This window comes from Xenopus laevis, chromosome 8L (genome assembly GCF_017654675.1).
Source record: "Xenopus laevis strain J_2021 chromosome 8L, Xenopus_laevis_v10.1, whole genome shotgun sequence".
In the NCBI taxonomy this organism is placed as follows: Eukaryota; Metazoa; Chordata; class Amphibia; order Anura; family Pipidae; genus Xenopus; species Xenopus laevis.
The window spans coordinates 72904101-72916417 of NC_054385.1; the positions used below are offsets into that span (position 1 = coordinate 72904101).

A 12317-nucleotide genomic window follows, 5' to 3' on the forward strand; every position below is an offset into this window, starting at 1 on the left:
TTTTGTAAACTATGAGTATATTAGACATCACCTTGTTGTTCCATGACCTTTATAAAGATATATACATATATGTTCATGAAACTCCTCAGTGACTTGAGCTGGCCATAGACGCAAAGACACTATTGTAAGAAACAAAAATTTGTACACTTTTCAGACCAAGTGTGGACTATCCTGACATTTTTCGTGCCATGATGGCAATAGGTCGTTGAGTCTATCGGACAGGTTAAAAGATATTGGCTACCAATAAGATCTCTGCATGTATTGTCTATCTGACGGCATCAGTGAGAGATTGTCACTACTATTTGTCAGACATAACTTTATTCACTAAAACTGTGATGCTGTTTTGCTACATGAATACTGTATTTATATTAATACATTACCTTTGCCACTAGATGGCAGTGTTCCCCACTGATAATCTCTGCAGGTGACAGGTGTGTCCTGGAAGGCAGATAATGACAGAGCGAGTAACTGGAGGAATTCCCTACCTATAACCATGTCATCTCCTCACCTGCTAAGTAAGGAAAGTGAAAGATCCTGTTATTATCTCACCAGTCCTATTGTAGTCAACAGAGCCAGACGTACAGAAAAATATCCTGCCCTTGCACAAATGCATTTTCTCTTCATTTGGGGCTCCAGTTATAAAAGAATGAAGATGGAAAGCACTGGGACAAACTGCAGCCCAGAAGCACAGAGGAACCATCTAAGATATCAGGTAAGGGAGACACATATGTAATAGGGAGGTTGTGTGTTGTGTGGTGGATGCTGTGCAACTATGAATGTGCAGGAATTGCTGTTCATGTGTATATGTGTATATGCTGCGTGTGATCTGTGCACACTCACTAACATTGCACTCACTAATATGTCACAGGTGTGTGGAGTCTTTGCTGAATACAGAACCTTAATCCAGAAGCCATGGCAATTCCTATCAGACTGGCCGCCATGATGGTCCTGCTGGTGACAGTGACAGCACATCCACACAGAAGGCACTGCCACATGTCCAGATACAGATCCCTGTCCCCCAGTGATATAAGGGCCGTCAGACTTCTGCACAATGAACATGTGAGTGTGATACACAGATACAAGGGGGTTGTGGGAACTCATCTAGTCTAATTTAACTGTTAGTAATGTGCTACCAACCTGACAAATATTGTAGTGAAAAGCAATGGAGATATAGTTGCAGAGATACAAACAGATACAGATACAAACAGATCAATACAATACAATGGATAAGCTCCCTTCCTACTGTTGAATAAAATTCTGCATCATTTTGATATAGGCCCCTCAGGGGTCATTATAACTGTCACTGCCCAACTGTACAAACAAGACATTTCCTTGTCTGTTCTTCTGTAGGAGAAAAGTCCTTTCAGTGATGGGATAAAATGTCAGAAGAAAATGTTTCGCCATAAGCCGTCTGTGTGTGACCTGAAGGTAAGGAAATGTAGTTCCCACACTGATACTGTAAAGCTCATCTCAGTCTTTCTCATGACTATAAATAAGGGACATTGCCTTCTACCTGTCACTCTTTAGATGATTTTTTTTATATAATGACAAGCATTTCCCTTGTACCTACCTATCACATTAAGACACCTAAGCTCTTGCTTATTCTTGGTGTATCTCTAATATCTACATTAAATTGACATTTTATCCTGTTTCTCAGGCAAGTGACAAACAGATTCTGACTCTAGAGAGAGTGACGTTGGCTGTAGATGTGCTGACAAACATGACTGAATCTCCACTGAGTGAATTTGTTTCCCAACCGCTTGAGTTTTTCCGGAGCCTGGAAGATGATCTGAAGCACTGTGTAAGTTCAAATAGTCAATATGATCAGTAACCGTCCCCATAGGCAATTGTTTTCTATCGACCCAAGCCTGTCGGACAAGATGGATGTACAGTGTCAATGCTCTGTATTACGCACACTCATTATAATCTGCTAGAAACTGGGGCTTATGCATGGAATACTGTCTCTACTGATGTAAAATGCAGGTATTCAATGTAACTGTCTCCTACAGATATATCAACCCTTTATTTTCTTACAATCTCTATTTTCCATTCCAGAGAAAGTCTCCATATTACAGTGATTCTCCCTCCCAAAAGCTGATGCCTTGGCTGAACCATCTCAAGCATTTCAGAGAAAGGGTGAGGATACTCTAGATGAGCAGAGGATTAGGGGTAGGGTGGGGAACAGACAGGTAAAAATTCCCACACTGTATCTAGGGGGCAGTATAGACAGCTGGGCTTACTGTATAGGTGCTATTTGAAGTGAAGCTGGATTTATATTACAGAATGTGAAATCTCTGGACACTGTGAAAGCACATGGAAAATAATAGCCAGAAATAAGTTGAAGATATTAGGAATCAGTTAAAATACTGTCCATATGTCCTAGTCAGATCTCTGGACTAATATATTTGCTTTTCTCTGTAGGTTTCCGCTCAGTGTGTCCAGGATGCCGTGTTGCTCAGCCTAATCCAGTTGCTAATTGAAGATGTGATGTGTTGGGCTAATAAGGAATAATGCCCGCTCTCTCCAGGAGCAGAGTCAATCAAATCCATAAGGAGAGATTATCCCACAAGCTTTCCTCACATTGAGTGTGGGCAGAGCCCAGCTTCTTACACCTCTACCTGCTATTATTGTGGGAATCGGACTGAATCAACCTACACTTATTAAATGAGAAGCTGCTTGTTTCAAGGCATTCTCTATATTTAATATAACTGACAAGAATATTATAAATATGATAATTTTAATCTTATTTATTTATATTAATATATTATATTTATAAAATCATTTATATTTATATTTGTTAATGCACTGTATTTAACTCCCAGGAGGAATTACTAGTATTATAAATATAACCATGACCATTTATTCTTTGCTATTTTGTCAAAATAAAATGATATTAAACTGATCATGGCTCTGTGCAATATGTAGCTATTCACTTTAGTGTAGTAGTAAGTAATCTTGAAATTCCAATGAATGCATCAAGTGGTATAAGTTAACCAAATGGAGGGGCAAAGCGAGCAACAAAGTTTGAGGAGTTTATGAAATAGGAAAAAACACACATTTGATTCTCCTGGGACCCCAACTACTGTTTTGAAATCAAGAAGGAATTTTGTTTTTTTGCCTTTAGTATTTGCAGGGTTGATTCTGATGGATATTGGGTTCTTTTAGCCTTGGCTCCTATTATCTTAGGTGGGGTTAAGACTAGGGATGCACCGAATCCACTTTTTTGGATTCGGCCGAACCCCCGAATCCTTTGCAAAAGGTTCGGCCGAATACCGAACCGAATCCGAACCCTAATTTGCATATGCAAATTAGGGGTGGGAAGGGGAAAACATTTTTTACTTCCTTGTTTTGTGACAAAAAGTCACGTGATTTCCATCCCCACCCCTAATTTGCATATGCAAATTAGGGTTCGGATTCGGTTCGGCCAGGCAGAAGGATTCGGCCGAATCCAAATCCTGCTTAAAAAGGCCGAATCCTGGCCGAATCCCGAACCGAATCCAGGATTCGGTGCATCCCTAGTTAAGACTTTCCATGACACTTGTTTTAAACTATTATGTAATGCATGAACCATGCCAGTGTAATTAGTTTGCAGGGATCAGTGGCCATTATGCATCTTATAGTGAGACTATATGGAGAGTGCAGTCTCCAGAAACCACATTTTCTTTATTTCCTATGAATATATGGTTTCAGATATAAGGAATTCATATTTAGGGCTCATTTAATAAAGTGGGACAAGGTACAAACTTCCAAAACAAGTGCAGCGTTTGTTGTTTGCCCACAATGCCTTTCCCCTTGCTTTTTTGCACCATCAGCTATCAGGTGTAAATCTTAGCTGGCACCGGGGTAGGAGCTACATCTGCTCACCATGGGTGGAACATGACTAAGATGTGTATCTGTGGCTCAAGGCACATCTGGAAACTCATCCTTATTGCCTTCCTGAGACAGATATTAAGGGTGTTATTTAATAAAGTTCAAATTGTGTTTTCCAGAAAAATTTGAGTTTTTCGAGGGTAGTTTCACTAAAAACTCAAATATTTTAGGATTAAAAAAATGACTCACATTTTTCAGGATTTATTATGTCCCAAAGCTGCTAAAAGCAAAAATCCAAAAATACTCAATCTAAAACCTGTTGAGGTCATGTAGAAGTCAATGGCAGAGGTCCCTTTAAATGGGAACTAAAGTCTAAAATAGAATAATGCTAGAAATGCTGTATTGTTTATACTAATGTATCACTATAATAAATTGACACCACAATGGTGTATATGAGCTACTTTCTAATGCGGTGTGGAGCCACAAATGAGACTCTCTTTACTCAGGGGTAAGCCCTCGCAGTGAGGTGGAGGCAGGGTGTAATGTAACTGTAACCGTGTGCAATGCACAAGAGATTGGGCGCCAGTGGTTTTATTTTGCTCAACCATAAACTGAGTTTATTGACTAAAACCAGAATTCACATGGGAGTATGGAACATAGGATAAAACATAGATCAATCAATAGAACAATGTATACTCACAGTACCAACTATAGAATGACTCCCGGCAGATCAGGGAGTACACAGCAGAGAGTTATGCAGCTTGTGAGAAGGTATTGCCCAGTTTTCAGGATCACCTTAAGTGGAACCCAGAAGACTACGTACCTCCCTGAGTCTAACACTTAGTCCCTACTATGGGGTCAGTAATACCCGGGATCTTAATCCCTCTAATATCCTTGTCGGAGCTTTGAGCTGCTCAACTACATACCCTATCTATCACTCCTGGAGTGATCTATAAAAGGGTATAACTATCACTTTACTATACTCAGACTGGGTTCCACTACCCCTAACCTCTGCTGCTTAACAGAGGAAAGGTTCAGCAGCAATGGCCCTGACCATATGGTTTTCAACCCTTTTATACTATGCCACAGTGCCATCTAGCAACCACTGTGAGAACTACAGGGGTTACATAAGCACAAGGTCCCCATCAGGACCCACTTAGGCATCCATATTACTAGGGATGTGCCTGTCAATAATGTGTAAGGGTGTCTAAATTTTCACATCCTTACACTAAACATGAACTTACTGCACCAGAAGCCTAATTAAACAAATGATTTATGTTTTCAAAGTTGGCCGCAGGGGGCTGTCATCTTGTAACTTTGTTAAACATATTTGCAAGACCAAGACTACGCACATGCTCATTATGGTCTTAAGCTTAAGGATCATCATAAATGATCAAAACAAGTCAAATAATATCTGCCATAGAAGCCGATCCAGGAAGATTGATTAATAACAGAATATGCAGACTGCACTGGGTCTGTGGATACAAATCTCTACACAGTCGCCGGCTGCTTTACAGGGAAACAAACAAAGCTGCTCAAGGTCAGGGAAGTAAGGTGGGGGACTCTCATTTGCCATTTGAAAGTATGATTGTTTCCCTGCAGAGCTGTTAGGGACCGTCTGAAGTTTCCTAACTGCAGCTGTCAGAGACATTTTTAATTAAAGTATATTGGATATAGATTTCTTTTTCATTAAAGAAAATAAAAACGAGATTTTATTTTTTGCCTCTTTAACCATTTGAAGATGTTTTTTGCCTTCACTATTTTTGTTTTTGTTTTTTTACAGTGGTTTGCACTCGAAAACTCGAAAACTTCAGTTTTTTCCCCTGATTGCATTCAATACATTCTGGCTTTTTTTATTAATAAGCATGACCTGTTGCGGTCATGTAGAAGTCAATGGCAGAGGTCCCATTTGAAGATGTTTTTTGCCTTTATGATTTTTGGGGTTTTTTTACAGTGGTTTGCGCTCAAAAACTCAATACATTTGAGGTATTTGAGGTTTTGTAGCCTATAATGCAATACGTTTGAGGTTTTCAAGTTTTTTCCCTTGATTGCATTCAATCGAGTTTTTTACATTCTGGCTTTTTCATAAATAAGCAAACATTGAAAACCTCATAAACCTCACAAACTCAACCTTTGATAAATAACCCCCTAAGTCTAGGGTTCTCTCATAATAACCCATATAGTGTGAATATAAATATTTGTTTAATAAATGTAATAAAATAATTAATGCTGTTGTATCCAAATCCTCATTAAGACATCTTGTAAAGCATTTAGTTTATAGATCCAGAATGATTTATAGATCCTCTCTCCTATGTTATAAAAACCTATGAGCAATCTATTAAGAATAAGGAATTTGTCCTAAGCCTGGAAAATCAAGACCCTATGACACGCTGTACGTTATTGTAATGTGATAATAATCAATGTGTCAATCCCTTCTTTTAAAAAAAGGCAATGACTATAGCAAGTGTACAAAGCTCCCCTACACAAGCAAATAGCTTTATTTTGTATTTATACCACCAAACAAAAAACTCCTGCTTCTCCATAAAAAGATTGGCAAAGGACAGAGCATATTTGCAAGATTTTATAAATTTACTGCCCATGGCCATTCAAGTAGTCTGGAAATGATCCTGTTCCTGGAATGTAAAATTATTTTTTGTAAGAATATATAAAATATATTGATATCTTTCTGCCGCTTTTGAGTATTTTAGAAGTCACATTAGCTAGACATTCTGATGTCAAACCGGAATTTAGCATTTTTTTAAGGCTCTGGGACATTTTTTGTTAGAATAACTTTAAAACTGTGCTAAGAGGGTTGCATAAATGTAAAAACTGTCAAAACCCAGCTCATAAAAAGCTCAAGAGTGTCTAAGACTACTGAAAATGTTATTAGTGACCTATAAAATGCTATCTGTTGTTATTTTATACATATTAATAATATTATTTCTGCCACTAGATGGAGCTATTGACTGCTAAATGAGTGTTACAGGTAACAGGTATTGAAGGAGAGCACAACTGTGTGACTGAAGGAATTTCCCTCCCTATGAACATAACGTCACCTCCTTAACTGGAAACTGAAAGTTCCTTGGTACTTCCCTTATTGATTATATATAGAGCTAGATGTAAAGAAAGAGATCCTGCACAAATGCATTTTCTTTTTATTTGGAGATTCATATATAAAAGGATAAAGATGGAAAGCATTGGGACAAACTGCAGCCCTGAAGCACAGAGGAACCATCTGAGAAACCAGGTAAGGAAGCCACTTATGTAACAGGGAGGCTGTATAAATTTGTATTGAATGCAATTTTTATTTACTGGAACCATTATGGAAGGAAATACCAGACAATAGTTTATGCTGTTTGCCTATTACTGGAAAAAAAAGCATCTGTATTTATAGGGATGCACCGAATTCAGGATCTGGTTTGTGATTCGGCCAAATTGGGGCCTTTTTCAGCAGGATTTTGCCAAATCCAAGAACCTGGCAGAACCAAATCCGAACCCTACAAACTGTCTATTTGTGCAAGAATGTCACATGCACCACAAGGCTTGGGATTCGGTTTGGGATGCCACAGAATCCTGTGAAAATGATTTGTGATTCCCCCAAATCCCAGAAAAAAAGATTTGGGGGCCCATTCATTAAGTTTGAGTGAAGGAATAGAAGAAAAAATACTTCGAATTTCGAAGTGTTTTTTTTGGCTACTTCGACCATCGAATGGGCTACTTCTAACTTCGACTACGACTTCGACTTCGAATCGAATGATTCGAACTAAAAATCGTTTGACTATTCGACCATTCGATAGTCGAAGTACTGTCTCTTTAAGAAAAAACTTCGACCCCCTACTTCGCCATCTAAAAGCTACCGAAGTCAATGTTAGCCTACGGGGAAGGTCCCCATAGGCTTGGCTAACTTTTTTTGGTCGAAGGATAATCCTTCGATCGATGGATTAAAATCCTTCGAATCGTTCAATTCGAAGGATTTAATCGTTCGATCGAACGATTATTCCTTTGATTGTTCGATCAAACTATTTGCACAAAATCGAATCAATATTCGAAGTCGAAGGATTTTAATTCCCCAGTCGAATATTGAGGGTTAATTAACCCTCGATATTTGACCCTAGGTACATTTGCCCCTTGGTGTATCCATAATTTATAACTGAACATTTGTTTGTGTTTATGCCAGCATCTGTTTGCATATCCATGTGCTATACTGAATAATAATATGATCTGTCACAGGTGTGTGGAGTCTTTGCTGAATATAGAAACTTTATCCAGAAGCCATGGCAATTCCTATCAGACTGGCCGCCATGATGGTCCTGCTGGTGACAGTGACAGCACATCCACACAGAAGGCACTGCCACATGTCCAGATACAGATTCCTGTCCCCCAGTGATATAAGGGCCGTCAGACTTCTGCACAATGAACATGTGAGTGTAACATAACATGTCTGAAACACATGCCTGTTTAATATAGTATAATATAAATCTTGTAATAATGTGCAGAAACCCCACAGCATTGCATTAGTATATGTATATACAGCCCCCATCCTTCCTCCTTTGTTGTGTCTGTTTTGTTAGCATTATGCAGTAGAATTGTCTGTGCATTTCTAATATGATTATCTACCTCACAGGACCAAACATGTAGTACATCCAGTCTTCATATTTTCCCTGTCTAGCTCAAGAAAAACATAGATTATTGTAAATTTGTTCGGCACAAAAACTATTCATCAACAACTGAACATTTAAGTAATTTGGACTAAGTATGTAACAGTTTTGCACACTGTTTAGGAGATATTGTAGCCTAAGCCTATTCCAAATGTTCCCCAGGTTGTTTAGTTTAGTTGTGTGATAGCTTCTCAGTGGGTCATTGTGTGACAGTCACCTTTTTTTCTTGATTGTCCATTGGCCTTGAGTTTGGGATTATTATCCTTCTCTAAAATAAATGTTAATCCAAGCTTTATTTTTGTTGAACTTTTGCAGGTTGATACCTTGAAATAACAAGCAGGCATTGTAATATTGGTTATCTCCCCCAAACACAGGCATCCTCACAGTGGAAAGATTATTACCTATGCTTTCCATCAATTTTGCGTTGTGATTTGATCCCCTAGTGCAATGAATAAGTCAAATATTGCATTAAAGTAGTAGTAGACAAATGAGTGATGGTCTGTGCATGACAGAAGTATATTAGACTATATCCAGGATATTACTGTATAAATGTGGAAATTAGAAAGCTATACCCTCCTGCTAAAGAGAATGAAAAATCTATAAGCTCAAAGTTGTACCAGTAACAATCAGCAGATTCAGTGAACATTTTTCCCTTAGCCCTAAAATGACATATTCCACACAAACAGAGCTTTCATAAAACCTTATTTGCATAAAATCCGTAAATCTCTCATTCCATTCAAGTTCAGTTATAAAGTATATTACATATATATATATTCTTCTGCAGGAGAAAAGCCCTTTCAGTGATGGGATCAAATGTTACAGGAAAATGCTTCGTCAAAAGCCGTCTGTGTGTGACTTGCAGGTAAGAAAATGGTGTTCCTTTTTAATGTGATTTCTCTTTATAGTGTATGATTCCTTTTCATGAAAGCATTATACTACTTTTCCATAGTTTTACATCTTGTGTCTTTTTCTCAGTGCATCACTTTGGTGTCAGTCTTACTAACAAGTTTTGCTATTTTATTATGAAGCCATAGTGCTAAACTTCCTCTTCTAATATATCTGCAATTAAATCTCATCCTCAGGAAAGTGACAGACTGATTCTGACTCTGGAGAGAGTGAGTCTGGCTGTAGATGTTCTGCAAAACGTGACTGAGTCGCCACTGAACACACTTGTATCCCAGCCACTTACAATGTTCCTTAGTCTGGAAGATGATATGAAGTTCTGTGTAAGTTCAAAGGTTCATTGTAGTCGTTTGCTAAATTGTATATAGATAGAAAGAGAGAGAGAGAGAGAGAGAGAGAGAGAGAATGATAAACAGATAGAGCTGAGGTCAGAACATACTTCTCCAGTTTATTATTTGGGTATACATCCCCATGAATTGCAGTAATTTATTACAGTTATTTCTTACAATCAAAAGAAGTAGTTCAGGCGGCACTCTGGATAAATATAAAGAGGTTTATTGTGTCATGTCTATGATTAAAGGAATGCTTTCCCCAAACGCGCAAGGCGATATTGTTACCCATGACACAATAATCCTCTTTATATTTATCCGGAGTCCTGCCTGAACTACTTCTTTGGATCTATCAGTTGGAAGGTTGGTGGCTGAGCACACAGAGCTCATAGAGCTGATTGGAGAGATTGATGTGGTGGGGTGAGTCTTGAGCGGTCACTATTAATTTTATTTCTTACAATGTCTCTTACCTTTACAGAGGAAGTCTCCAAAGTACAGTGACCCTCCCTCCCCAAAGCTGATGCCGTGGCTGAATCACCTCAAGAATTTCAGAGAAAGGGTGAGAATTTACTAATGAGCTGAGGGTTGGAGTCGCTAGACACTGTAACACAGCTGATACCATTATTGGCTACCACTAGAAGTAGTAGAAGTTTTGTTCAGATCCCATCAAAAAAGTGAATAGTAGATTACTTGATCACTGCACCTTTAACTGAAACTAGACATGAAGAAAAGTCTCATTAACAAAGAATGTGAATAGATTAAAATGTGTGAATGTTACATTATCTAATATGAGGCCCATAGTCTGTGATCCAAACTACCAGCATAAAACATATCAATTCCATAAACAGCGGTTAAATATTAAATATCATTGTCATCTCTGTAGGTTCCCATTGAATGTGTCCAGGATGCCGTGTTACTCAGCCTTATCCAGCTCCGAATTGAAGATGTAATGTGTTGGGCTAATAGTGAATAACCATCTGCTGCAACCAGGACCTGATAAATCAAAACAAATGAAAAAAGGAATTCTGCTGTGTCAAAGCTTACCCTACTTGTCCTGACAGATCTGCCCGGGCCTCACATAATACATGCACAAGAGGAACCAAATTATCCCCTTCTCCAAATTGATATTAATGAAGGACAATTCTCAGATAAAGTATATCTCACTTTAGCTCATACTGGCTTGAATCAGTACTTCAGCTGCATGCCGGCTCTACCTCAGCAATATGTCTGGGCCAACCTATAACAAAGCAGTACTTCTCCTATAAACTACCCAGTCACGCTTGATGTGTGTACCTTCATAGACTGAGGAACATGGACTGAGAATGGAATTGGAGCAGGACACAACTGAAATCTCAGTTACCTTGAAACCTGCTGCAGTTATTAAAAAGATAACATTTTTTTCCAAGCTGATTATGGCAATGCATCATGCCAGATGTATAAAATTCTATGTATAGCAACCACCCTGCAACAAAACAACAAAGTTAAACTTCCAATCTCCTGTCATACCTTACAAGACATCTCCCATCATTCACTGACCTGTGAATATTCAAAATGGTGGTGGTGCCCACTAGGCATTCACAAAATTTGCAAAGGGAAGCAGAGACAATAGTCACACATTTTAATGCACAGAAGTCCTGTAAAATGGAAATATGTTAATATGCACTGTCTCAAAATGCTGCAAACTTTATTTTGATGGACTATAGTGTTCTTTAAGGTTTTTAACCCTTCTATTTATGCAAACAAATGTATATTATGCTATAATAATATTTATATAAATATAGTATTTTATGTATTTATTACTCCCAGGAGGAGATATTGCAATAAGTATTATTTGTACTTTGGTTTTTTGAAAGATGACCGTGACTATTTATTTATTATGTTATTTAGTCCAAAAAAAAATGACATATTTACAGTAATAGTGACTCTGTGTGCAATATGTAACTGCAAATCACACTAAACACATAGACAGGAGGTTTCAGTTTGCAACAATAGGCAAGGCCTGAAGAAGGGAAGAATCCCGAGCAACTGGGTGACCTCCACAATTTCAGAGGCTCTTGCTCTGGTACCAAGGAGAACTGGGAACAAACATCAGCATGTGAATTTCCCTGCCATGTAAGAGTATAAGGAAAGGGCAAGAGTAGAAGAACTACTAAGCGGGTCAAGGAATGCATCAAGGGGTATGAGACAGTTAACTAAGCAAAGAGCAAATCGGGGAGAAAAGTTTCAGGAATTTATGAAATCGAATGGAACTATTTGGGTTGCACTTGATGGCTTTTTCTTTTATCCTAAAGTACTCTTATGCTGTGCAGGTTTAGCTCTTAACAAAGGGGCATGGCCCCAAAATGTTGCATTTCCGCTTAAAAAAAGCGACTTATGCAACTTAATTTGTTGACTGGGACGATTTTGCCGGATCCTCAAATATTGAGCGCCAGGCTTATCTTGTTAAGGGTGTGTGATTGTTTTCGCTCTTCCATGTCACTTCTTGTAGAGTGAAGAGTAGAACATATAGAGCAGAGGTAAACTGCCTTGCTTTAAAGCCAGGAAGGATGTTACATATATGATGATACAAATATATATCTTTTTTACCTTTATCTGGATTTGTTGCCTTAATTGAGGA

General features: G+C 38.3%; 1 protein-coding gene and 1 long non-coding RNA gene across 2 annotated transcripts; both read left to right on the forward strand.

The window, feature by feature from the left end:
* The first annotated feature begins 1325 nt into the window (after positions 1-1325).
* On the forward strand, positions 1326-2703 carry LOC121396839. The gene is made up of 3 exons (XR_005963170.1): positions 1326-1428; positions 1658-2136; positions 2422-2703. It is a non-coding gene; the product is annotated as an uncharacterized LOC121396839 (long non-coding RNA).
* A 5348-nt stretch (positions 2704-8051) lies between these two features.
* Positions 8052-10673, forward strand: LOC108699539 (interferon lambda-3). Its single transcript, XM_018231635.2, has 5 exons — positions 8052-8231; positions 9253-9330; positions 9551-9694; positions 10179-10259; positions 10584-10673. The coding sequence occupies exons 1-5, from the start codon at positions 8085-8087 to the stop codon at positions 10671-10673; spliced, it is 540 nt and encodes a 179-aa protein (XP_018087124.1). The 5' UTR covers positions 8052-8084.
* The last annotated feature ends 1644 nt before the right edge of the window (positions 10674-12317 follow it).

Excerpts from the sequence above, each read along its gene's own strand:
- LOC108699539 (XM_018231635.2), top strand. The coding sequence starts at position 8,085 with ATGGCAATTCCTATCAGACTGGCCGCCATGATGGTCCTGCTGGTGACA. Across the intron at positions 9,331-9,550 it reads CGTCTGTGTGTGACTTGCAG|GAAAGTGACAGACTGATTCT; the intron begins GTAAGAAAATGG and ends TCTCATCCTCAG. Across the intron at positions 10,260-10,583 it reads TCAAGAATTTCAGAGAAAGG|GTTCCCATTGAATGTGTCCA; the intron begins GTGAGAATTTAC and ends TCATCTCTGTAG.